The sequence below is a fragment of the Calliopsis andreniformis genome, unplaced genomic scaffold, assembly GCF_051401765.1.
Source record: "Calliopsis andreniformis isolate RMS-2024a unplaced genomic scaffold, iyCalAndr_principal scaffold0048, whole genome shotgun sequence".
Lineage (NCBI taxonomy): Eukaryota > Metazoa > Arthropoda > Insecta > Hymenoptera > Andrenidae > Calliopsis > Calliopsis andreniformis.
Window position 1 is genome coordinate 2,470,606 of NW_027480457.1, and position 26,995 is coordinate 2,497,600.

A 26,995-nucleotide genomic window follows, 5' to 3' on the forward strand; every position below is an offset into this window, starting at 1 on the left:
ACCGTTGGTGGTAGAAAGACCCGGTCACCCCGCGACCTTCCGCGAGCCGCGGAAATAGGGGAGGAAGGTCGAACTTCGGAATAGTGTGGTTCGAACGGGCCCACGCGCGTGTTTTCCAAATCTTTTTATAACCGTATTGTCTCGCGAGTTGGCGTCAACCCTCCGTTAAGTCCGAATGTCGATTGAGCGAGGCAATACGGCCCTCAATGGTTAATTGCTAGGGAAGACATCGCTCGAAGACAGCATAAAATTACTTTATTTTGCTAGATGTGGAATTGTCGATGGTACGAAAATATGTTTTATTGCCATCGGCAACCGAGGTTTCGTGCAAAGTTAGGAAAAGGAAGAAAGTCGGTTCGTCAACGAATGTCAGAAGTGGTAGACAGAAGTAACAGTTTTCATTTGAAAAAAGTTCCTGTGTTGGAAAAGTGTAAGTTCAAGTGTTTAATATCGCGTATGGTGTAACATTCGTTCCTGTGAAATATTGTTATTTATAGTAATACTCTCGCTTTTTTTAGTAAAGAACATGAATGACGAAAAATCGATCGAGCTAGTTCGTCAGAAACCTGTTTTATACGATTTAACGCACTCCAAATACTTGGATGCGCATTACAAATCAAGGATTTGGGACGAGATTGGAACGGAACTGAATGCAAGTGGTAAGACACAGGATCATACGTTTGCATACACGGACATAAAAAATTAAATTCTATTAAAAACGAAGTTGTTATTACTTACAATTATCACATATTACAATAACACACAATATATACTAACTAAATATAAAGATATATACTATAACATACATATATACACTATACCATATATACTAACTAAACGCTACACGCATACGCACGTCCACACTAATACAGTTTGGAAGTACATATAAAACTTGTGACCACGCTGTTGCGCGGTCGCCGGGAGGGAGCGAGGAAGAAGGTGCCGCCTCAGTCGGGCGCCGGGTTCGTTGTAGCGAATGAAGGGAGTCAGTTATGTCTCGTTTGTAAACAGTCCTTTATTGGCTTTCAGGTAACGCGCGGCTGGAGAGGCCGGGTGCCCTTCGTGCGTGACTCGGAGTGGGAGCCCCTGCTCCTTCTCGGAGGTTGGGGGGGGGGGGGGGGGGGGGGGGGGGGGGGGGGTCTGTAGGTTGGGAGCCGCTGTTCCCTACGGTACGCGGTAGGGGAATTGGGTATCCCCAACGGCGGTGTCAGCGAGTGTTGGGAGCCGCTGCTCCACGCTGTATTGACAGTAGGCAGGGGAGTAGGATCATCGGAATCGGAGTCGGAAGTTGGCGCTATAATCCACGGCGGCTACGCCATCCGTTGACCTTGACCGAAGGGTCCGTCGCCTGTGTCCACCGGGCTACGCCACGGGTGAGGCACAGAGACCCAAGGTTGGTGACGCGGAGAGACAACTCTCCCGTCGAGGATTAAGGTTATTACCACAAGGAGCAGTTAGAACATCACCTCCAAGGGTCCGTTGGAGGACTGAGGACAGTCTATTACAAAAAGAGAGAACCAGCTTCTGCGCTTATTGCGGTATCGCTCGCTGCTTGCACGCTCGGCGGCTGGAACGCTCCCCCTCCTGGTCCGGCTTGCCCGCCTTTTATTCCTGCGGTGTCGCGATTTCACTCGCGAGATCGCGAGATTCCGCGGTGGCCGCCTAGCGGACGCGGCGCGAATCGTGTCCGCCTGAGGCGGCCTCGAGTGGGAAGTTCGCGGCCTCCCTCTTACTCGTTACAAACTAACATGGAAGTAAAATATAAACTAAATTTTTCCTTCCTGCCAGGATACCGCACCCTCGTCATTGACATATTCTTTTAACGTTTCTCTTGTTAGAAAAGCGTCATTGGAACAATTTCCACCTTGTGTCGGTAGGTCGTGCAGTTGTGTAAAATTTACTGCAGATCTTGCAGTATCGTTATTAACACAACTGAGAGAATGATTTTCCTGTTTATTGATAAAATTGTGTAAAATGCATGTTGATAAAATGATATAATCTGCATTTTCTGGCTTCGACTGCAGTTGACGGTGAAAAACCCTAAATTTTTGGCTTAAAATGCCAAATGTGTTTTTCACCACTGTTTGTTTCACCATGTGTTTTCCTAGCGCGGCATAGCCGATAATTGTAAATACGCTTTTTTTTGTCGTTTAGTTGGTTTCTTGGATACGGCCTCAGCATGTAACACTTCAATGGGAACGCCTCGTCCCCCAGATAAACAAAAGGTGCCTTTTTGACAGAATTTGGCAATAGTGCTTCGTTCGGAATATTTAAAGCCTTACGTTCCATGGCTTTCCCAATATTTGATTTCGCAAGTATTCCCCCGTCGCTATTCTTCCCAAATGCACCAACATCTACCGCTACAAAATTATATCGCGCATCCACTATTGCCCATAATACGACAGAGAATGTCTTTTTATAATTAAAATATTGCGTCCCGGTGTTTGCAGGAGCTTGTATCGTTACGTGTTTCCCGTCTATGGTGCCTATACAGTTTGGAAAATGCCACAAATTCTTAAATTCCTCCGCGATCTCTTTCCACCGCTCTTCTGTTGGCATGGGCATTGTTTCTGCCATTAATTTACTAACAATGACCCTGCATATTTCATTTACAATCGTTTGCACTGTACTATGCCCTAGGCGGTAGCTAAACGAAATGCTTTTAAATGAATCCCCAGTAGCTAGGAATCTGAAATAAAAAAATAAAGAACATATTACAATGTACGATTTCATATTAATATAATGTCATACAATATAAACTCATATTAACATTTGTTTTTTCTAGGATCAACATGCAAATTGCGTTGGAGCAATATAAGGGACAATTACCGCAGGCATTTGAAAAACGCAGAAGGAACAAGTTTGACAGGCCGCAACAAAAATAAAACCCTACAGATTCCAGAATCAATTAAAAGCTTTTTGCAAAAATTAATGGCCCAAAGGCAAACCATTTCAAATGCGCCTGCTGTGAGAGACATCGAGATACAGCACAGTAATAATTAGGAACCAGCGTGCGTTGTCGACATGTCACAATCACCACCAACGACATGTACAACAACAATAACACCAGAAATGGAGGAAGAACACATTACAACTACACCGGCACAATCGGCGGCCCACCACAGAAGAAAAAGAAGCGAAAGCGACAGTCAAAGTGCATCATCCAGACTGGTAGAATATATTATTAATAAAAATAGTAAAAAGGACGATTTAGATAATTTTTTCGAAGGTATTAAACATATCATAAGAAGTTTCAATGATCGGACACAAAATCTAATTAAAACTCAAATTTTTAATTTAGTGTAACAATATGAGTTGGAAACGTTTTCGGAAAATGTAATATCGCCGCCAGTTCCAAATACTGACAGCCAATAATCAAGTTTTGTAAATATTTGTGTTGGAATCGCTTAAAATAAGAGATCCAACGGAGGTCCGGATAAGGTGAGCTTGAGGGTATACGAAAGAAGCGGAGACACAAGTTTAATCTTTGTCAGCCCTGAAAAGGGCTTTTAAACGACGTTTATTGTTTAAACTTTAGAATCTCGTGTAGGGGGGCGTGGTGTGGCTCCGGTCCTCGGCGGCTCGTGTGGTCGGCGGTCGATCGGAGGGCCCTTGCTGGTGGTGGCGACGTCTTTATCCCCTTTAGCGACGTTGGCGTCTGAAAAAGAGAAATAGCGGCGGAACCGCGGCGGTAAGCGAGAGTGTAAATCCAGCTATACCGAAGATTCCCGACTCCAGGCTGCGCTCACGAGCCTATATGGAGGGGATAGCAATACCTTGCCTGTAACGCGAAGGTAATGCAGTGGACTGTATTATCGACTCTTTTTTTGGTGCGAAGAAGAAGTCGATGAGCGAGTGGCTTGAGAGGAGGAGGGACCTCTTCTCTTTGCCTTGCACCTTTTAGAAAGGTTCGTTTCGTACGAATCCCGATAACTTAGGGATTCGTGAGCGGAGGGACACGCTATAACCAGCGAATTGCTAGTCCTGGAGGCTGAGGACGGCCAGAGGCTCCGCGATTCCGTTCACCTCACCGTGTGCTTCTATTCGTCACACGGGGGTTGCTTCTAAACGGGGTGGCAGAGCACGAGTAACGCAGAGGTGATAGGCACATACGTTATCTCTCTCTGTTGTAACCCGTCTCTCAGGGATCCAACAGGCAGCGGCCTTTGTTGCTCCGAGACGAAGACGAGACTCAGAGAATCAGGGCAGGCCCCGATTCCAAGAGCGCAAATCTCGTTCAATTGTCCCCTAAGACAAACCAGGTGCTCAGTCGTACGTAGTATACGTACGAATCGAGCAGAGCAGAATCCTAGTTTGTAGGCGACAGTGTTTCAGCTTTTGAGAACTAGTGAGATTTCAGTTGTCTGGCAACCAAACTACTTAAAATCTGAAGACTGGCTAGCTGCGATTCGCTTGACGAACGGTCGCACTGACTGTTGCAAGCTTGGTTGTCGTAAGACGACTGGGGCGAGAGCCGCGCGTGTCTCCGCGAAGCGGAAGATGTGCTAAATTTTACCACTACGCGGCGCTCACTAATTATCTTTTATTTCGTGCTAATGTGGTACGATGTACTCTCTCTCTCCTTCAGGCTCCGATGTCCCCACTCGACATCGAGCCTGGAGTTCAAAACCGTTGCTCGACAATGCTTACTTTGTTTGAACTTCAATTTTAACGATAAAAACAAGTCATACGACAGCTGACCGTGTTTTGCTGCTAGGACAACGGATTCTCCAACCGAAGGCCACCTTCGGTCGGTCACGTATACCAACAAATCACGAATCTCGCGGACGAGCCGAATGCCCGTTATATAACCGCTTTTTAAACATACCGCCCCCCTTGCACGGTCCGTGCAACAGAGAATCGGTAATGCTCTGTCGTATGTACTTCGCAACGCGAAACTCGAAAGACTAATACTTTCTCCGCGAATGAGAGAGAGAGGTGCTGCAAGTGAAGTTCAATTGAAGTGAACTCACTCGCAGCGTTGTCGTAAATTCAATCAAAATATAAATTCAACTGAACTTACTTATTAGCAGGTGGAGCCGTGCTCTGCTGCTGTTGGAGCTGCTGCTGCTGCTGCAGCAGCCGCATCGAGGATTCCACCGCGATGCCGACTGCTGCGCGCGTCAGCTCCTCCAAGGTCGGCCCCGTGGGTCCTGGTGGTTGCCGGGGGCGGCCGATGCCAGTGGCCTGGTGCTTTGACTTTGCCCTTGGCGACGCGGGAGTACGACGCCGTCTTTCCTCCCGCACCTTCGGTCCCGGCTGGTTGGAGGGCCTCCTGCACTGTGGTCCTTCCCCAGCAGGGGGGTCTCGGGATGTCGGCTTCGGTGTCGTCGGCTTCGGTGTCGTCGGCTTCGGTGTCGTCGGCTTCGGTGTCGTCGGCTTCGGTGTCGTCGGCTTCGGTGTCGTCGGCTTCGGTGTCGTCGGCTTCGGTGTCGTCGGCTTCGGTGTCGTCGGCTTCAGGGTTGTCGGCTTCGGCGCGACCGCCGACTTCCAGAGTAGCGACGTTAGTCGCTGCTCCTTGTCCCAGCGGAGGACGTAGCGGCCTCCGGGGACTGCACACCTGTACCGCCTGGTCGTGCGGGGGATGTGCCCCGGCACCCGCAACTCCTGGGCCCCCGACGCCCGCAACTCCTGGGCCCCCGGCGCCTGCGACTCCTGGACCCCGATGAGCAGGATCCACTCCTGCTGTTTATGACCCGCCGGTTCCTCCGCGGTGTCTGGGGGAATGTCGGCCTGCAGCGCCTGTTCCCCAAGTTTCATGCAACGGTTGAACGTAGCCGAAATTTCGGCGTTCAGACCGGCGTGGTTCTCTGGGTTAGTTGCGGTGGTTTCGTCTGCCATGGTTTAATCAGTACTGATTCGGCCGTCGCGACGCTCCCAGCCGATTTCGGCGGCGCCCGCGATTTCGCGGGTGCGCTTTTTCCCTTGGAGAGATAGAGACGGGAATACTTCGTCTCCCCTCCCACGCGGCTTAAGGGTCCAGGAAGAGGGGGTCCCAATCGTTCGATTTTCTTCTAGAACAATCGGTCTCACCTTGGTGTCTCCTTGGTTTTTTCCGAAAATTCTTTACAGGTGTTTATTTTACCCGCTCGACCTCGGCGCCGGTCGTCGTAGCGGGCTCATCCACGGGTAACCTACACATCCTTGTGATGGGGCGTGTGTAAGTTGACTTTGCTGTACGTACTTTTACCACACGTACATTTCCGTCTTTCCCCGGGAAATTCTTCCCATCTCCCACTGATTGGGGGGAAGAAGAGGATTCTGCACTAGCACCAGATCTCCTGGTTGCAGTTGCAGTTGGGTGGCGCGCCACTTGTAGCGATTTTGGAGGTGCGTGAGGTAATCGCGCGTCCAATGTCTCCACAGTTGCTCGTCAAATTTCTGAATCGCTCTCCAACGCGACAATCGCGAGAGTTTTTCATTTTCCACGGACTGCAGCGGAATCGCATCTAGTGGTCCACCTGTCAGGAAATGACCGGGCGTAAGAGACGTATAGTCGTCTGGGTCGTCACTCAGGGGAGCGATCAGTCGCGAGTTAAGACTCGCTTCAATCTTGCAGAGCAACGTCTGCATTTCCTCTCCCGTTGGTGTGAACTCGCCCAACGTGAGTTTCAAATGGTGTTTCACCGATTTCACGCCGGCCTCCTGCATTCCACCGAAGTGTGGGGCGCTGGGTGGATTGAACCGCCACTGAATGCCCATAGCACCGCATTTATTATGCGTATCTGTTGCAGAAAATACTGCACGACAGTGCTGTTGTAATTCTCGATCGGCACCGACGAAATTGGTTCCATTGTCACTGAAAATGCAGGACGGGATTCCTCGTCGTGCAACAAACCGATCGAGTGCGGCTAAGAACGCGCTCGTCGTGTAGTCATGGACGAGTTCGATATGGACAGCCCTCGTAGCGTAACAAACAAACACCGCGATATACGCTTTGTGAGCTATTTTACCTCGGCCTGCGGAATCGCGGACACGGTAAGGTCCCGCGTAATCCACTCCACAATTGTCGAATGCTCTTGACGGGCGGCAGCGCTCCGGGGTCAGATGCTGCCTTATTTGCGTGGACGTGTTGCCTCGCCACCTTACGCATCGCATGCATTTGTTGACCACGGTTTTCGCTGCATTTCGACAACCGAGGATCCAATAATTTTGCCTGACAATGTGCAAGGTCAACTGCAAGCCCCCATGCAACGTATCTACGTGGCACTGCCTAATTATTAATGTAGAAACATAATGCTTAGGCAGTATTATCGGGTGCTTGGTTTCCCATGCAAGCGTCGCATTCTCCAGTCTTCCACCGACTCGCAGGACGTCCATATCGTCGAGGAACGGGTTGAGACTTTTCAAGGGAGACTTCACAGGAATACTGCGATGATTTTTTAAGCATCGGTATTCCTCTGCGAAATGCGAGCCCTGTATATGGCGTGCGAGGCGCTCAGCTGCGTTACGCATTTCTGCCGCCTCGATTACTTTACCGGCGTGTGACCTTTGATTGACGCGCGACGGTCTTCGCCAACGAAGACAGTACGCCGTTACGCGTAACAGTTTTCTCTATGATTGAAAGCGGAACAGAAAATCCCATTCCGACTTCGGAGTTGCTACGTGCGCATGCGCTAAGCGCTTGCCTTCATCGGTCTCAACGGAAGCGGGTATGGCGGGCCATTGCGCTTCCGCTTCGCTCAGCCAAGTCGGTCCAGACGTCCATAGGTTCGACTGCAGAAATTCTGCCGCGTCGATCCCGCGCGAATTTAAATCCGCGGGGTTCGAACGGGTCGGCACGTAACGCCATTCCGCGTTCGGGAGGGCCGTTTGGATCTTTGACACTCGGTTGGCCACTATAACCTTCCAGCTCGATGGGTGTTTTTTCAGCCAAGCTAGAGCGATCGTTGAGTCTGTCCAACAGACTACTCGATCTATTTTCATTGCAAGCGAGTCTCTCACGTGCAAGATTAGCTCGGCTAGCAGTACGGCCCCGTTCAATTCAAGAACTGGGATCGACTGTGTTTTTATTGGAGCCGCTCGCGTTTTTGCCATCAACAGCGATGTAAACACACCGTTGTCTATCGTCGTCACTCTTAAATAAGTGACGGCCGAATAGGCTGCGAGCGATGCGTCACAAAATCCGCGCAGTTCCACAGAAGTCGTGTCGGCTCCATATCGGATCCATCGGAGAAGTTTCCACTTGTTCAATCTGCTCCAATCCGCACAAAATGTGTTCCACATTTTGAGCGTTTCCGCGGAAACTTGCTCGTCCCACTGGATTTTCTCCAGCCATTGGGACTGCATTAAAGTTTTCGCGCGAATCACGACTGGCGAAAGCCAGCCGAGAGGGTCGTATAATTTTGCAATTTCCGAAAACAAAGTACGCTTTGTGATCGGTGTTGCAGACGGTTGGAAGCGTTGCAGATTGAAGTAGAAAAAATCTCCCGATGGAATCCATCGCAGACCGAGTACCTTTAATTCGGAATTATCAAACAAATTAAGGTCGACTGCGTGGGAGTGCGAGCTATGTGGAATGTTGCCTAATAAATCTGGCGAATTTCCAGCCCACTTACGAAGGTTAAATCCACCTTGCTGTAAGAGCTCGCACGTTTGTTTACGGATTTGCTCCAACAATAGTTGGTCCGGAGCTCCCATAAACACGTCGTCAACATAGACGTCCTTCTCGAGGATAGGAGCGGCGAGCGGGAAGCGGTCGCCGTCCTGTTTTTTCAGCTCGAGAAGTGTTCGCATCGATAAATATGGGGCACACGCCGTACCGTAGGTTACGGTTTTTAACTCGAACGCTATATTTCGTTCGGTTTCTGGCGTGCGCCACACGATGCATTGGAATCGACGATCCTCTGCAGCGACGAGAATTTGTCGAAACATTTTCTCGATATCTGCTACTAGCACGTATTCATACAGACGCCACCGCGTTAATACAGCGGTGATATCGTTCTGTAGTTTCGGTCCTACGTGGAGGATGTCGTTCAGCGAGCGTCCGCCCGCTGTTTTACTTGAAGCGTTAAACACGACGGGCAGCTTCGTCGTAGCGCTTTCCGTTCGAATAACCGCTCTATGTGGAATGTAGAGTCGTGTTTTGTCGAGGAACTCTAGGCGAGTCATATGACTCAACGACTCATATTCAGTGAGAAACTCACTGTATTCCTTCATGAGGGTTGGATCCAGGTCCAGTTTTTTCCTTAACCTGGTCAACGCGGAGAGAGCTATTGGAAGAAATTCTCCCAACAGCTCGTCCGGGTTTTCGTGGTTGAAGGGCAACCGAACGATGAATCGTCCCGTCGCGTCTCGCGCGAAGGTTTTGGCGAAGTATTCTTCGCATTCGTCCTCTGCCTTAGTATTCACCAATTTCGAGGGAATCTCCTCTATCTCCCAAAACCTTCGTATCGCTTTATCGAGCGAATCGCCGAAGCCCTGGTCGAATGATGCTCGCATATGTCCCAGCTCCGATCAGCACCTCTATTGGGCGGTTTGAAGCGGGGTCAGGATCCGCGAGTGTCAGTTCACGTAATGCGGTGTACTCCGGCACGTGAACCGACGGCGGGGCATACGAGGTGATTCGGGGCACCACGTATGCACTGGTGCGGAACGCCTCCTCAGTGCAACGTGTCGAACCGAACTCGATGTCCACGCTGTATTTTATATCCTGGGCTTTTCCGCCCCCCAAGCCCGTAACCGTGGCTGGGGTTTTCCTTCTCTCGAGTCGCAAATCATTTGCGAGGTTCGCGGAAATGAAGGAGGCTTCCGAGCCCTGGTCTATGAGTGCACGCGCGATGCGCGTCGTGCCTCCCTTTCCTGTGACTCGCACATTTGCTGTCGCCAGAAACACAGCTGGCGTTCCGCTCTCCGTCGCACTACAGTGCGACGTCACGTCGGCGCTTGATGTAGAAGCACGAGACTTCGTATTTACTTTCGCAGGCTCGCGTGCGGGGACGTTACTCCGTCCCGCTTCCCGCTGGCCCTGCTGTGGCTTTTTCGTCGATCGACGATTGCCTGTGCCGACTTGTGGTGCGTCAAAGTGCAGAATAGTGTGATGCTTCTTACTGCACTTTGTACACGCTGCGTTCTTAGGGCAACGCGCGACTGTGTGAGTCGAAGCGAGACAGTTTATACATGACTGATTCGCTTTAATGTAATGGAAGCGCAGTTCAGGCGTTAGCAGCTTGAACTTTTTGCACGTGGTAATTCCGTGCGGCAGTCCGCAGAATGTACACTCCATGGTTGGACTGGGAGAGCTTTCCACTACGGCGTTATGTTGCCGTATGCGAGGTTTTGATGTGGGGTCAACCGCTTGTTTTTGTAGCGGGTTGATCAACACGTGCAGCCTGTGCTCATGCTCCCTGAGAAAATCCAACATCTCATTAAATGAGGGGATTTCTGAGTTGAGCTTTTGTGTGCCCTCCCACTCCCATTCTAGGGATTGGTCCAACTTTGATTTGATCAGGATGACCAACACGTCGCTGTAGTGCTCTACCTTGCGTCCCAGCTTCTGGAGCGCGGCGAGCGTTTGTTTCCAGCCGACGGTGACCTGTTGCAGGCTTTCTATGTCGCCCGTCCTGATCGGCTTCAGCTTCGTGAACGTTGCGAGCAGCTGAAGCACCATACGACGTGGGTTCCCGAATTGTTCGGTCAGGGTATCCCACGCCGGCTTGAAATTACGATCCGCAATTTCAAGCGTGGCAATCGATGCGAGTGCCTCTCCTTCCAAGCAGCCGTTCAGATATTGCAACCGTTGTACATCTGACAACCGTTGATCTTTGATTATGCTTGCGGTAAAAATATCGACAAAGTGACACCACTTTCTCGGATCTCCGCTAAATCTCGGCAAGTTCTGCTTGGGAAGCTCAAGCGTACTAGGCTGGTTGTTTGCTCCGGCACCCGCGGTATTTCCGGAGTTACCGAGTCCAGCCGATCCCTTTTCCTGTATGAGGCTGTCCAATTCCGTCATCAGGAAATTCTGAGCCTCATGGAACGCATCTTCTGCATCTTCCATCGTCCTCTCGCTGAAGAAGGGTATGGTCTTCCGTTTGCTGTCGGGAACTTCCTTTTTGAGCTGTTTAACTCACTCTTGGATGTCCCTCCAAACGTCAGTCACAAACTCCAACTTCTGCTTGAGGAGAGAGATGGTGTAATTATTTCGCCCCTTTTTCTTCAGATTGGTCACGAGTCGGGTCATTCCCCGAATTCGTGATTGAATAGCCTCCATCTCAACCTCCAGGGCAGGAAGAGTCAACTGCTCCTGTGTGGGGTTCGACATGGTGATATACTTCGAGAGGTAAACACTGCTCGAATGTCAACCTGAAGTGAACGTTTCTTTCACCCTTTTTCAACCTTTCAATCTGGCTCGAAGGACCTTATGTTGGAATCGCTTAAAATAAGAGATCCAATGGAGGTCCGGATAAGGTGAGCTTGAGGGTATACGAAAGAAGCGGAGACTCAAGTTTAATCTTTGTCGGCCCTGAAAAGGGCTTTTAAACGACGTTTATTGTTTAAACTTTAGAATTTCGTGTAGGGGGGCGTGGTGTGGCTCCGGTCCTCGGCGGCTCGTGTGGTCGGCGGTCGATCGGAGGGCCCTTGCTGGTGGTGGCGACGCCTTTATCCCCTTTAGCGACGTTGGCGTCTGAAAAAGAGAAATAGCGGCGGAACCGCGGCGGTAAGCGAGGCTCCGACGGCCAGAGGCTCCGCGACTCCGTTCACCTCACCGTGTGCTTCTATTCGTCACACGGGGGTTGCTTCTAAACGGCGTGGCAGAGCACGAGTAACGCAGAGGTGATAGGCACATACGTTATCTCTCTCTGTTGTAACCCGTCTCTCAGGGATCCAACAGGCAGCAGCCTTTGTTGCTCCGAGACGAAGACGAGACTCAGAGAATCAGGGCAGGCCCCGATTCCAAGAGCGCAAATCTCGTTCAATTATCCCCTAAGACAAACCAGGTGCTCGGTCGTGCGTAATATACGTACGAATCGAGCAGAGCAGAATCCTAGTTTGTAGGCGACAGTGTTTCAGCTTTTGAGAGCTAGTGAGATTTCAGTTGTTTAGCAACCAAACTACTTAAAATCTGAAGACTGGCTAGCTGAGATACGCTTGACGAACGGTCGCACTGACTGTTGCAAGCTTGGTCGTCGTAAGACGACTGGGGCGAGAGCCGCGCGTGTCTCCGCGAAGCGGAAGACGTGCTAAATTTTACCACTACGCGGCGCTCACTAATTATCTTTTATTTCGTGCTAATGTGGTACGATGTACTCTCTCTCTCCTTCAGGCTCCGATGTCCCCACTCGACATCGGGCCTGGAATTCAAAACCGTTGTTCAACAATGCTCACCTTGTTTGTACTTCAATTTTAACGATAAAAACAAGTCATTGACCGTGTTTTGCTGTTATGACAACGGAGTCTGCATCCGAAGGCGACATTCGGTCGGTCACGTATACCAACAGACCACGAATCTCGCGGACGAGCCAAATGTCCGTTATATAACCGCTTTTTAACACTAGAACTACCGACGATTGACATATACCTACTTCTACCGGAGGGGTCAAAATGACTTGTTTCTTAAATTACTAAGACATTTAAGAAAAGACAGCAATTTTTACGATTTTATATATTTTTTTACTTTTATGAACAAAAATTAAATATAATCTGAATAATAATAGTAATATAATAGCAATAATTTATTAAATAATTATGCATAAAAATCAAAGACATTTTTTGCAAGTTATAGTTGCTTTAGCAGAACATTTACCACAGACTCGTTTATGGCATGTACCACAAATATTGTTCGTTTTATTATTAGTACACTGTGCGATTTGACACCGTTTACGTTTCATCGAAATATGTGTCTGGTTTTGTGACGATGTAGATGATGATATTCCTTCTGCTTGAACTGTAGATCGGCCGGTTAGTTCTTTGTAGTCAATTGCAAGCTCTTCGGATAACTGGAATAAAAAGTCTTTTCTTGAAATATTTTCTCCTGTTGTCTCTTTATATAATATCCAGGCATTTATTCCGGCAAGATCTAGGATATTGTAAAACACTTGTAATGGCCATCTTCGAGATCCAGCTTTCACAGTATATTTCCGAGCCATTTGATCCGTAACATCTACGCCAAATTTTGTATTGTTATAAAATGTAACCGTTTCAGGCAAACGTTTGCCATCTTTTTCAATTTTCACTGACTTATGTTTTGAACTGAGCACTAATACTTTTTTATTAGGTTTACTCTTGTAAATGGTCAGAGTACATTTATCTGTTTTATAAAGTACTGTCGAGAAACGAGACACGTTATTCTTTTTTGATTTTGCAAGTTTAGGTAGTTCTCTCTTATTTTGTCTAATGGTGCCAACTAAGGAAGTTCTTTTAGTTAGTAGTTTTGTTGCTAATGGCAAACTTGTAAAGAAATTATCTGTTGTAACTGTTCTCCCGCAACCAATATATGGATCTATAAGCTTTAGGACAACAAATTCACCTAAAGGTACGGATAATCTCATTTCATCTTTTCCTAAGTAGGGAAATGCATTTACAACATATTTACTTTTTACATCCGACGCCAACCAGAATTTTATACCAAACTTATTCGGTTTGTTTGGCATATACTGCGTAAATCTACATCTGGTTTTGGTCGGGAATAATTGCTCATCAACTGTAATGGTAGCACCTGGTTTATAACACATCTGACTGTTTTCAACGAATTTATTCCATACCTCTGAAACTAATGCAAATTTATCTGTTTGCAATCTTTGGCTTCTTTCATTTTTCTTATCGAACCGAATTAGCCGAAGAATTTCGGCGAATTTATTTCTGTTCATTGTCTCAGAGAAAAATTTCGGACCCCATTTTTCGGACCATAAATATGGAAGTTTTAGGTTTTTTGCTTCGTATGCACCACGAGCATATAAAATTGCTATAAACGCATTCAACTCTGCTAACGATACAGTCCAGTCATGGTTATTCAGAATTCGACGACCTTCTGCTTCAGTGCAAGTTTTTATATGTCTCATAACACTATTGCAAAGTATCAGTGAAAATGCTGTTCTTACACTACCTTTCATGATATGTCGTTTCGCGTATGCCGTTGGACCTGATATTTCTTTGAAAATGTTGTGTACTGGTAATCTTCCTGGTGTTGAACCCTCTTGTAGTTTTTTCCACATAGTGCCGTCAACAGATATTTCTGATTCTTGATCGATTACAGACATTTCAACATCCTGATCACTTTCACTTTCAGAATTAGAAAAAGCTTGGATATTTTTACTTTTTCTACGCAAACGTCGAAGTACTTCATCTTCACTGTCAGTATCGGATGACTCGCTTGGACTTTCGTTGTTTGATGGAAGGTATTCACCTGTACTTCCAACTAGATCACTTTCATCGTACTCTGTATCGGAACAATTTTGTTCCAAATTATTTATTTCTTTCAATAATTTACTCCTTTGTGAAATTTTTCCCATTGTTTCTTTCGAAGTAATTTTATGGGTTCTAATATTTCAGCAGTTTGCGATATGATTTGCACAAACATATACTTCTAAAACTTTACAGAATATAGTTGTATAGCGAATATAGTTTGTTTCTGATAGACGACTGAGTTGTATATGGCAGCGTTTCTGATGATCGACTGAAAGTAATCTGACCTCTGATCCATCTGAACGTGACCTTGACTGATGTAAATACTGCAAGTAATGGCCAAGCGTAAGCAGTAGGGGGGTCAAAATGACTCATCTCGGTATATGTAGGTATACTGCATACAAATTTACAACAAAATGATAAAAAAAAGAAAACTGTTTTACAGAATTAATTATATGTATATCTTAGAAAAAGTCGTGCAAAATTTCCAGAAATAAAATGTACCTGAAATGAGTTATAATTATAAGAAATGTCAAACAAGTCATTTTGACCCCCTTGGTAGTTCTAGTGTTAAACATATGACGTATAATAAAGTACAAAAATATGAATTTAGTATTTAACTTAATAGAATATACGCTAACAAATAATATGACAATATTAATAGAAAGAGCGAAAAATAAATACAACGAGAGAGAAAGAGATGGCAATAGTTAAAGAGACATAGAATAAGATAGAGTAAGATGTAGACGGAGTTAGACCGTGGGGCGTTACAGCTTCCCCTTACGGAATCTCTCGACTTCGAGAGATCTAGTCTTAATTTGGATTTTATCCATTGAGCCTTTAGTTCCCTCGGGACCTTGTATTTCCTTTTTTCGCCGGGCTTGGATGGGGTTTTTCTCGGTGATTCGGTGCATTTGGTGCACCTGCAGTTTCCAGAGGAATTCGTTGGCTCTGCGGCTCCGGTCCCGAATAGTCTTCCCATTTGCCATAATTTTTTCTGAAGGTTACTTTGCGGCAAATTCCTATAAATTTCTCATTTTGGTTCTGGTACGTCTACTGTTATAAACCGGTATGGTACTGTGGCTGGGAGGGACCAAGACTTTCCTCTTATTTGACCAGAGACAACTGTGACGTCTTCTGGAGTGAAGACTCGTGCGGTCCCTAGGAGCGGGATCGTAACGCCCGAAACGACTTACGCTGTGGCGCGTACTAGAGCGGTTACAGCGCCCTCTTGAATGGTTGCATCATCGCGTAGACTTAGGGCTGGTGCGACCTCTGGGAGAGAGATCAGTGGGAGTATACTATACGGAATATACTATAGCGCCCTTGTGGCGGGAGGCTGGGACGGCCCTTACTATAACCAGTCTGGTCCCTGGAACGACTGGAACATTGCTCCGAACAGTTGGCTTTGGCTGTATTTCTCAGTGTGATTTGAGCTACTTCCTTAAATTAGAACCTATTAGTATATTAAGAAGGAAGGAATAAATGAAAATTTTAGTTGGTGGTTACCGGTCCTAGAACAGATTCTGGGATACGGAAAATGGAAGCGGGTATCTGAATTAATCCATGATCCTCTCTAGTTTCGCTGCATGTTTTGGCATATTAACTGCTCCTGTGGTGCTGTGCTTTTCTGTCCTCCTTTTATACTATTTTGTAAACCATTTCGAGGTATTATGACACCTAATCGATGACTTAAGTGAACGATGCCAGCGCTCCACCATGCCATTAGATTGTGGGTGGTAAGCAGTCGTTCTAATTCTCTGACTACCGATGAGTTTTGTTAATGTTTCGAACAGAAGTGACTCGAATTGTGCTCGTTTATCAGTAGTAATGACATCTGGGGCTCCCAATCTTGCAACCCACGTAGCAAAGAATGCGTTGACAATTGTATTCGCAGAAGTATCAGGAATTGGTGTAGCTTCAGGCCATCTTGTAGTGCGATCAATCATAGTGAAACAGTATCGAAATGCTTTTGAAACTGCTAAGAGACCAACAATATCAATATGTACATGCGAAAATGTAACATTAGGAACTGGAATGTGTTCAGGATCTCGAATAACATGCCTATGAATTTTTGCTCTTTGACACGGTAAACATATTCTCGTCCAACTAACAGTATCCTTTCGTATACTTGGCCAAATCAAACTCTTAGAGATAATCTTTTTAGTTGTCCTACCGTTTGGATGGGATAGGTTGTGAGAGACGTCAAAAATTTGTTTTCGAAGACTTGCTGGAACATATATCCGGACGTCCCTGCTGATATCACAATAAATTGTTTTGTCTCCGCAGTCTAACCTGAGCGGTTTTAAAGAAAGGCTTTGTCCTGATTCCAATAGTGATTTCAATTCTTCATCTTTCCGTTATTCTTCGAAAAGCTCATCTGTAATAGTGTAGAAACTATTACAGGTAGGTCTATAGCAGGAGTGGCCAAGCTCCTTGATAGTCCGAGCCATTTTCCAAAATTTGAAATGTTTCGTGAGCCGCAATTAAATACGTATTTAAAAAGTATTAAAAAAATTTTTTTACAGAAATTATATTTATTGAAAACATAAATAAAAGTACAAAATATGTGTATTGAATTTAAATATTAAAAATTAAACACATTTATTTCACTTCTCTTGATAATTCTTTAAAATTTGGTGAATAATTGGTGACAGCACTTCTCAGTAATTCTTTGAAATGTTGGTTAGTTAATACTGATTGGTGTTTGGATTTCACGAATTATACTGGAAATGGAAAATTGACTGTTGGAATCGCTTAAAATAAGTGATCTAACGGAGGTCCGGATAAGGTGAGAGTGAGGGTATACGAAAGAAACGGGTACACAAATTCAATCTTTGTCGGCCCTCAAAAGGGCTTTGTAGCGACGTTTATTTGAATCTTTTTTTTGTGTCGGGGCTGGGGGCTCCTTGGTCCTCGACGTGTCCTGGGCTGGCGCTGGAGCTGAGGGCCTTGGAGGTGGTGACGCCGGCCTGCCTCCTTCAGCGACGTTGGCGTCTGAAAAAAAAAAACGCGGCGGAACCGCAGCGGTAAGCGAGAGTGTAAATCAAGCTGTACCGAAGATTCCCGACTCCAGGCTTCGCTCACGAGCCTATGTGGAGGGGATAGCAATACCTTGCCTGTAACACGCAGGTAATGCAGTGGACTGTATTATCGACTCTTCTTCTAGTGCGAAGAAGAAGTCGATGAGCGAGTGGCTGGAGAGGAGGGGGGACCTCTTCTCTTCACCTTGCACCTTATAGAAAGGCTCGTTGTCCTTTTGAAAAAGTTACAATTTAGTTTGAAAACTAAATGTACACTGTGAGAGGTCAGATATTATTTTATCTTTCCTCTGCAATTGTAAATTCAGTGTTTACAAATGTTCCATGACGTCAGTCAAAAACATCAAGTCTTGTAACCACTCGTCATCGACTAATTTTCCTTTTTTTCCTTAAATACTAAATTCATCCTTTTTTTTTAGAAATGTAGTTATCGGATCAAACAAATATACAAAACGATTTAATACGTTGTAGCTAGATAACCATCTAACAATGCAAAAGAAATTAATGTCATTTGGAAGTTCTTCGTCCTTTAATTCTTGAAGGAAATTTTTGCATTGTCGATGATTTTTTGCATTGGTGCGATTGTAATTTACAATGAGTAATATTGTTTTCATAACATCAGGATATTTTAAATATTTTGTAACGAGATGTTCTTGGTGAATTATGCAGTGAATCGGTATGAATTGTGGAATGTGAGAATCATGTCTTAAAAGCCCAATAAGACCGATTTTTTTACCCAGCATTGCCGGAGCTCTATCAGTTGCAAAGCTTACAAGTTTATTAAGAGGCACATCAAAAGTTTTCATTATGGAATCTAATGCATTTTTAATATCGACACCGCGGGTTGACTCTTGAAGTGCTACTAAATCTAATAATTCTTCTTTAACAACGAAGTCAGGTGAAACAAAACGTATGAAAACTGCCAATTGCGGAAGATCTGTGATATCTGTCGATTCGTCAAGGGCTAAGCTAAATGCAATACAGGATCTTCTTCAAATCATTTTTTTAATTATATTCAGGAGATGTATTAATTGCAGTTATGCGTCGTTCGGTTGTGTGTCTCGAGATGGGAATTTGCGAAACAACTTTGTGCAATGCTGCATTATTTGGATCTAAAACTTTAAGTACATCTTCCAAGTTTTTTCTAATAAACTCTCCCTTTCCATACGGGCTGATCGTGATCGCTCACCTGTTCGAACTTCAACCGCATCGGATGAAAAACGAGTCGTAATTCGAATGTACCCAGTTTATTGTCAAGGCAACTGAATCTCCTACCAAAGGCGACCTTCGGTCGGTCACGTATGCTAACGTACTGCGATTCTGGAGGACGAAACAAAGGTTCGAAATTTAACTGTCTTTTAAATACTATATATTTGCGCAATAATTCTTTAAATTTGCAGGAATTACTTACTGTAGCAACAGAGGTTTGCTCTTTATTTGTAATTTTAGCTTTGGTACTGCGACGTGACCGTCCCGCCGAGCCGTATTCGGCTTAGAACGGGCGTGCAGATCCGGCCACGATGCGTCCCACGCCTTGATTTTTCCGTGGGCGCCAGGTATCTTTCGATACCGGTGTGAAACGCGTCTCCCGTTTTTCCAAAACTGCGGCCCGAGCTAGCTCTTCGTGCGGAGAGGGGCGAGGTTCTTTCGAGTGCAGGGTGAGGAACGTTTCGGGATTTCGGGTTCTTATGGCGAGAACGCCAGCTAAAACACGGTTTTCTCTGGTAATAAAAGATGTATTTGAGCGAAAAACGTACAGAGGTTATGCGACTTCTTACACGCGCGGTCCCACGACACGTGGCCGCGAGCACTTACCCGTTCCCCGCTACAATGATCGCGTAACAAAGGTTTTCGAGCGACGATGAGGCTGAAACGCACGTTCGGCACGCGTAAGTGAACTGCCCGCGTAGTTGCTGTTACACCGAGGTTACACCAGCAAGCCGACGATGTACCCGTACGCGACAACCGTTCGCTATCACGCCGCTAAGCCGCAGACTCGCCGTTTGGCCGAGCCCGCAGGCTTCGAGAAACCCGCAACCGAAGGCTTTCTTCCTGTAACACGGCCCACACGACCACCAGGAGTCGGCCCTCTCGAGATTTTGCTTACGAACCGATCTAATCCGAGTCAACCAGGGAGAACAATGGAGGAAGACTTACCACCTGCGACCTGGTCAGCATCCCGCACAAGAAGAAGGCCGAGATCGCTGCGTGCGGCAGGATCTCGGCACGCGACGCTTCCCCCACTGTGCCCCGATTGGCTCGCTCATCTCGCGCGATCTCGCGACCAATAATTCGTAGCGTCGTTCCAAGATTAACGGCTGATTGGCAGGTCCTCCCTGAGTCCCCCTGGAACTCGTCTTGCGGCGGGGATACGAGGCGTGGATACTAGCCTACAACCATATGTATTAATTACAGTGTTATTAGGTGTGTAACGTCCCTAAAACGATGCTACGTTGTCCATGGAAGAGCGGCTTTCCAATGGACGAAAAGGTGGGGGTTCGTGTGGCGTGCGGTTAAGGAGTTAAAATCCAAGGTATTCCGTCGAAGAACAAGAATAGGGACAATCGTAACGGTCCTTCCTCCGCTCGACGAAGCAATCGTTTGTTTTATTGTTGCCAGATGCGAAAGTCAGAGTCCATTCGAAACTCTGTCTTTAGATTTCAATAGCTAAGGATCCCGCATCTGGCAACTAGTATAAAACAATTTCGAGCTTTCGTCGAGCGGTGGAAAACAAGTCATAAAACATCTGCGAGACACTCGTGCGAACTCGCCTTGCTAATCCGGAGTCCCGTTATTCCTCCTCAACCATGGCCTTCGACCGAGGAGGAAGAAGGCTTCCTCCACCACCGACACCGGGCCACGAGGCCTTCCGTCACCACCGTCGCGGGACCAAGGAAGTGGGGGTGCTGTCCGCCCTTCCAAGGTGACTGAGGGGGATGCTGCTGCCCAGATCGATGGCCAATGGATTTGACCGGTCAACGCCCGAAACCAAGTTGACACACCTACACATGTATCTCGAAGGGGATGAAACCGGAGGAGGAAGCGGACTCCGGAAGCAAACGGAGTCGTGTCTAAAAAGTCGAAGTCGTAGTCTCAAAATCGTAATCGAAGAGTCGTCGTCAAAAGAGCATCGAAGAGTCTCATAGTCGTAGTCTCACAGTCGTCTAAACATCTACGGTCGTCTAACTAATTACTCAAATTTAATTAGGCGAGTAATCTCCGGATCACGAACACGGCTTACAACCGTAAAGATTTACATCAATTCGCGACGCGACACAAGGCTTATGTTTCTTAACAATAACACTGTTCAACACGGGTCTGATTTTGTAAACGTGAATAAACATGTCTTATAGATTTCGACGTGCTGATTACGAATCTGCAAACCGTTTTTTTCCAGAACGTACAGTTTTTGAAAAAATCAATTTTGAAAAAAATGACAAATTCTCAACTTTGGGATTTTTTTCTGCTTTTACCGTAGTAGTTATTTAGTTGCTCTTTGCACGAAATGATTCTGTGGACTCTCCCGAATAAAATAATATAAATAGTTATTAGATTATAAACATCGAAATAGGTTTAAATAACAATTAAAGTGAAAAGGACACCTAAAACGCACCCATTTTTGCTGATATTTTTCACTTTATTTCAAAAAATAAGGGTCTAGGAGAAAATTTGACTATACCACGCGATAGAGCAAACCTTTCTACTAAGGAAAGCATCAAGCGAATGTTCAAAATTATTTTTGTTTTCAATATAGAAATAAAATAGTTTGGTGAAACGCGCGCCGGCGGCAATAGTACTCAATGACGTCAATGCGTATAGGGTCCGCGGAACGGCAGGCGACAGGCGAGGCGTCCACCGGCGCGCGCCGCCATCATTGAGTACCACTGTCGCCGCCGCGCGTTTCGCCAAACTATTTTATTTCTATATTGAAAACAAAAATAATTTTGAACATTCGCTTGATGCTTTCCTTAGTAGAAAGGTTTGCTCTATCGCGTGGTATAGTCAAATTTTCTCCTAGACCCTTACTTTTTGAAATAAAGTGAAAAATATCAGCAAAAATGGGTACGTTTTAGGTGTACTTTTCACTTTCATTGTTATTTAAACCTATTTCGATGTTTATAATCTAATAACTATTTATATTATTTTATTCGGGAGAGTCCACAGAATCATTTCGTGCAAAGAGCAACTAAATAACTACTACGGGAAAAGCACAGAAAAATCCCAAAGTTGAAAATTTGTCATTTTTTTCAAAATTGATTTTTTCAAAAACTGTACGTTCTGGAAAAAAACGGTTTGCAGATTCGTAATCAGCACGTCGAAATCTATAAGAAATGTTTATTCACGCTTACAAAATCAGACCCGTGTTGAACAGTGTTATTTATAATAAAGATATTTAAATAATAAAGGTTGGAACCCTGCGACGGTTACGGAGAATCGTCAAAGTTACTTTTCTATCACTTCTTTACGAGCTAAAAATGACAGTAAATGAAGATTTGGCTAACAGAATTTATGTATATTATATTTAATCGATGTCGGAAAGAAGATATTGAAAATAAAAAAATAAAAATTTCTAAACATTTAAAACAGATCTTATATACTTTTTGTGTTACGCTTTCATTTTCTTAATAATTTCAGTCATTAAATAATTAAACACAAAAATATGAGGGAATAATAGGGAGTTAGCCCTACGACGAGAGCCGCGCTCGTCGAATCGACTACCACTCACGGACGAGAGTCGCGCTCGGGTCTAGTCGTGCCTTAGAATCGACTACCATTCACGGACGAGAGTCGCGCTCGGGTCTAGTCGTGCCTTAGAATCGACTACCATTCACGGACGAGAGCAGCGCTCGGGACTGGTCGTGCTTAAAATCGACTACCACTCACGGACGAGAGCCGCGCCCGGGTCTGTTTACATAACGCGATGAGCATGACCTTTCGTTCCACAAACCAAGTTTTATGTATCTTTGTTAAAAATAATCGGAATCATGTCGTGTTTGACATCATTTTAATCGGGAGAGCACAAGGAATCGATTGGTGTTACTTGTGTGAAAATCCGTTTGCGAATAAGAAACTTCAATTTTTCCGATTTAAATCCCTAGTGCTATCGTTGTTTTTTATGACGTCCTTGTTCTCGGTCGTCGAGTTCGAACGCGATGGTTCCAAGAATTGGTTTCTCGGCGGCACGTATCAAACGAGGGAGTGGGGATAAACCACAGCTCTCGTCCGTGTAGACGAAACGGCTCTCGTCCGCAACATTACTGTATATCGTACGTTTTCATTTACGATTAGAATAAGACCGCCATTAGAAAGTAAGACATTACGCATGCAAGAAATCCGACTAGCGGGTATATAAGGAGCTGCGAAAGCAGCAAGAGACACACTTCCTCCTGGCATCAGGTTCCGAACAGACGAAGATCTTGAAGGCAGCTAATATACTCGTACATTGAGATCGAGACCGCTCCTTTAGAGGTAGCGACCGTTTTCCAGAGATCAAGGGTATCTGATGCTCCTTTACAGGTTCAGTCTGGAGTAGCCTTATGACAGGTGCACTACGACGATTCCTGTTAAGTGCAGTACGGGCGACATCTTGGAAAAAGCTGATGTACTAAAAGATCAAGACCGTTCCTTTAGGGGTAGCGACCGTTCTAACAAATAGTAGTTGATGCTCCTTTAATATAGAGTTCGTGCTCGCTAGAAGCAGACGAATCGCCTGCCAACAAGCGGTAGAAGCCATTCCTAGTCGGACACATTTCTAAGACCGCTCCCGAAGAGTCGTTTCTCCAGGGTAGCGACTGATATAGAAAAGATAATGAAGGGCTTACGGATGCTTAGGCAATTAGGCAAAGATTATATGTTTCATGAAACCTTGAGACCGCTCTAAAATTATAGCCACCTATAGCTTTGGCAGCGACCAGGACATACGAGATAAGATCTGTTGCAGACACATACACAACACACTGTGCCTTGTATAGAGGATGCTCTACCGCGAATATCACCTAATCTAACTCTCGTTCAACGATATATAACATAAGTTTTGCGTTATCGAAATAAATAATTATCATCACGTTCAATATAATTTCATATTCTTATAATCACACATAATATAACCTCATAATATATAACCTTATATCTTACGATTTTATTAATATTTAACTAGATTAGAATAGATATCAATATTGTATTAAAGTTAGGATTAGAATAAGTATTTGTTGAATAAATTATTGTTAAGGAAGATATAAGCCTTGGATTTCAATTTCTTAACCGTACGCCACACGAACCCCCACCTTTCGCGTCCACTGGAAATCCGCTCTTCCATGGACAACGTAGCATCGTTTTAGGGACGTTACACAAGCAAATACAACATGCAGGAAAGAAAAGAAGAAAGAATATAATTTGCAATGCACTACGCAGTACCGTGCAAAGGTGAAATCGCAAAGTCCGTCGAAACTTTAAAAATGGCGGCTACTGACCCTCGCCGACATAGGATATTTGTAGTAGTGTTCACTGACAGGTTACAAAAATATGTACATATGTAATGTAGACTAACGTCGTGTACCGATATGGGGAGAACTAAAACGTGACTTTAATTCTATTGTCACGTATTCTGCGGTAATTTTGTAGGAAAAGGAGTGGGTCGCTACCTGTGGAGCACTGAACCGCTCTGCTCGTTGGAAATGCGCGGGTAATTTTAAACTTCACAATTCAAATGGCAGAACAATGTTTATTCACGTACGGCAAATATACAACACTTCTTTGAAAGTCTGAAATGCGTCTCTGTCTCGAGAGAGGTCTTTTTATACCCTCCTCAAGCTTCCTTCCTGGCTCACAAGGCCCAAGCATGCGCATGTCAACCGGCAAAAGAACTCTCCCCTTGACCTTGACACGCTCCTCCAAGTCGTCAGAGAGTGGGGGCGTTCGCCAACGCAGCGCGTAACGGAAGAACGTCACGGGAGAAACCCATGGGGAAAACCCACGGAAATTCCAAAAGAGAAAGCACCAGATGTCTAAGCTAACAGGATTTATAGCCCCTCGAGGACTGTCCAGCGGATGTTTTAGTCCCGAGACTTTTTCCGGAATAATTATTTTAATTCGCATCGTTCTTCCCAATTCCCCTTTGCAGTAATCAAGCTACTTGGTCCACCCAGCTTCCAACAGAGACTACTATGAGTCAAAAGATGCTGCAGAATACAACAGACTATTAAAATTCAATACGACGCATGCTTAACATATTGCGTTTGAATATGCGTTTGAATTTCGCTCTCATAATATATATATACCGATAACGTCTCATTCTAAAACCACGTTCGTGTGATAACGCAACACTGTATATCTGCGTTTGCCCCTTCTGAGCTCCGGGAGTCCCAGACTCCACCGTCCGACCAATCCGACTCCAGCCGAGGAACCAGCGTCAACCACGAAGCAGCGGCTCCAGAACCAACTAGCAGGGCAGCGGCCTTTACCTTACGATAGGATATCCACGAGGTCACACCGCCTAGCCCAGCCACACGCTTAGGTTGAGGTTTAGCAGTAAGACGTAGTAATAAACAATATATATTTATACATTATAAACAATAAATATGTATCATATAATATAATGACGAAAACATTATAAGGATATATCATTGAGCTATATACTTAACTGGAGTGCGGACCCCTGTAAGAAAAAGGAGTGAGAAAGCTCAAAACGAGAGATCCAAACTGGGTTGAATCTACCCTTGTTCTTCCTATTATCCCTCTCTTACTAATTGCTGTACTGTAGAGGGGGCACTGAAATGACGACAATATACGTGCCTGCATGGTTAGACTGCGATAGCATCACCCCAGTTCTTGCCTCTCCTGGACGGTCACCCCACCACGCACTTTAGTTAGGTATATAGCTCAATGGGATATTTGCTTTTCTTAAGGCCACTTATTTCAGGGCCCAATTTCGCACAAAATGTAATCTAACTAGGAATGTTATTATGTCGCTTATAACGTAAAGATTTATAATTCTATTTTATCCGTATTTTGTGTTTTGATTCATAGTACTTGAATTTAAATTTGTGAAACGATCGATCATTAACTCAGCGAAAAAAACGAAAATATACCATGTTTTAATATACTTTTTAAAAAATTGATATTTTCAAACACTGTTTACATAGATGGATTAATCGTTAAAAAATACGCAATCGCCCCATTTACACGATTTTGCTACACGCAATAGTTTTCGAGATATTAAGCGAAATGTGTTTTCCACCCCCAAGTTTATAGTTTAGGAAATAGCAGTAGGGATAAGATTAAAAGGAATTTAGGAAGTTTCGGGTGAGGGCACGATGGCAAGGATAACGTAAAATTCATGGAGTACGGACGACACAGAATGACTAACTAGATTAGAGAAAATCGGAATCTGTACAATATTCGGATTAGGCACTATGCGCTGAGATTTACAAGATTAGACAAGATATGACTATCGGTTAATGTACAACACCTTAATCCGGCCTTAGATATAAATATATATATATATTTATGAGCATATTAATTAGATACATGTTTAAATTTCATAATTAAGATATTTTATCAATAAATTTAGAATTTTAATTTAATGAAAATTTTTATAAATTGAGAATATATTTCAAATTGAGTAAATTTGTTTTAACTACTGAACAAATACATTCAGTATAATAAAATATTACTACAGTAATGTTGCGGACGAGAGCCGTTTCGTCTACACGGACGAGAGCCGTGGTTTATCCCCACTACCTCGTTTGATACGTGCCGCCGAGAAACCAATTCTTGGAACCATCGTGTTCGAACTCGACGCCCGAGAACAAGGACGTCATAAAAAACAACGATAGCATTAGGGATTTAAATAGGAAAAATTGAAGTTTCTTATTCGCAAACGGATTTTCACGCAAGTAATACCAATCGATTCCTTGTGCTCTCCCGATTAAAATGATGTCAAACATGACATGATTCCGATTATTTCTAACAAAGATATATAAAACTTGGTTTGTGGAACGAAAGGTCATGCTCATCGCATTATGTAAACAGACCCGGGCGCGACTCTTGTCCGTGAGTGGTAGTCGATTTTAAGCACGACCAGTCCCGAGCGCTGCTCTCGTCCGTGAATGGTAGTCGATTCTAAGGCACGACTAGACCCGAGCGCGACTCTCGTCCGTGAATGGTAGTCGATTCTAAGGCACGACTAGACCCGAGCGCGACTCTCGTCCGTGAGTGGTAGTCGATTCGACGAGCGCGGCTCTCGTCGTAGGGCTAACTCCCTATTATTCCCTCATATTTTTGTGTTTAATTATTTAATGACTGAAATTATTAAGAAAATGAAAGCGTAACACAAAAAGTATATAAGATCCGTTTTAAATGTTTAGAAATTTTTATTTTTTTATTTTCAATATCTTCTTTCCGACATCGATTAAATATAATATACATAAATTCTGTTAGCCAGATCTTCATTTACTGTCATTTTTAGCTCGTAAAGAAGTGATAGAAAAGTAACTTTGACGATTCTCCGTAACCGTCGCAGGGTTCCAACCTTTATTATTTAAATATCTTTATTATAAATTATAGGAATCATGTCGTATTTGATATTATTTTTATCGGGAGAGCACAAGGAA

General features: G+C 44.8%; 3 protein-coding genes and 2 long non-coding RNA genes across 5 annotated transcripts; all 5 read right to left on the reverse strand.

The window, feature by feature from the left end:
* Positions 1 to 1,662: 1,662 nt before the first annotated feature.
* LOC143187484 (uncharacterized) lies at positions 1,663 to 3,026 on the reverse strand. Its single transcript, XM_076391695.1, has 5 exons — positions 3,008 to 3,026; positions 2,830 to 2,965; positions 2,136 to 2,689; positions 1,794 to 2,104; positions 1,663 to 1,743 (listed from the first exon to the last, which is right to left on the reverse strand). The coding sequence occupies exons 1-5, from the start codon at positions 3,024 to 3,026 to the stop codon at positions 1,663 to 1,665; spliced, it is 1,101 nt and encodes a 366-aa protein (XP_076247810.1).
* Positions 3,027 to 6,186: 3,160 nt separating this feature from the next.
* Positions 6,187 to 11,263, reverse strand: LOC143187485 (uncharacterized). Its single transcript, XM_076391696.1, has 4 exons — positions 11,073 to 11,263; positions 9,464 to 11,009; positions 7,606 to 9,420; positions 6,187 to 7,554 (listed from the first exon to the last, which is right to left on the reverse strand). Exons 1-4 carry the CDS (start codon positions 11,261 to 11,263, stop codon positions 6,187 to 6,189), a joined length of 4,920 nt encoding a protein of 1,639 aa, XP_076247811.1.
* Positions 11,264 to 17,173: 5,910 nt separating this feature from the next.
* LOC143187486 (general transcription factor II-I repeat domain-containing protein 2A-like) lies at positions 17,174 to 18,550 on the reverse strand. Its single transcript, XM_076391698.1, has 3 exons — positions 18,513 to 18,550; positions 17,782 to 18,353; positions 17,174 to 17,340 (listed from the first exon to the last, which is right to left on the reverse strand). The coding sequence occupies exons 1-3, from the start codon at positions 18,548 to 18,550 to the stop codon at positions 17,174 to 17,176; spliced, it is 777 nt and encodes a 258-aa protein (XP_076247813.1).
* Positions 18,551 to 18,573: 23 nt separating this feature from the next.
* Positions 18,574 to 19,964, reverse strand: LOC143187470 (uncharacterized). Its single transcript, XR_013003209.1, has 3 exons — positions 19,200 to 19,964; positions 18,796 to 19,088; positions 18,574 to 18,704 (listed from the first exon to the last, which is right to left on the reverse strand). It is a non-coding gene; the product is annotated as an uncharacterized LOC143187470 (long non-coding RNA).
* A 4,121-nt stretch (positions 19,965 to 24,085) lies between these two features.
* On the reverse strand, positions 24,086 to 25,808 carry LOC143187522 (uncharacterized). Its single transcript, XR_013003215.1, has 2 exons — positions 24,662 to 25,808; positions 24,086 to 24,562 (listed from the first exon to the last, which is right to left on the reverse strand). It is a non-coding gene; the product is annotated as an uncharacterized LOC143187522 (long non-coding RNA).
* Positions 25,809 to 26,995: the final 1,187 nt, after the last annotated feature.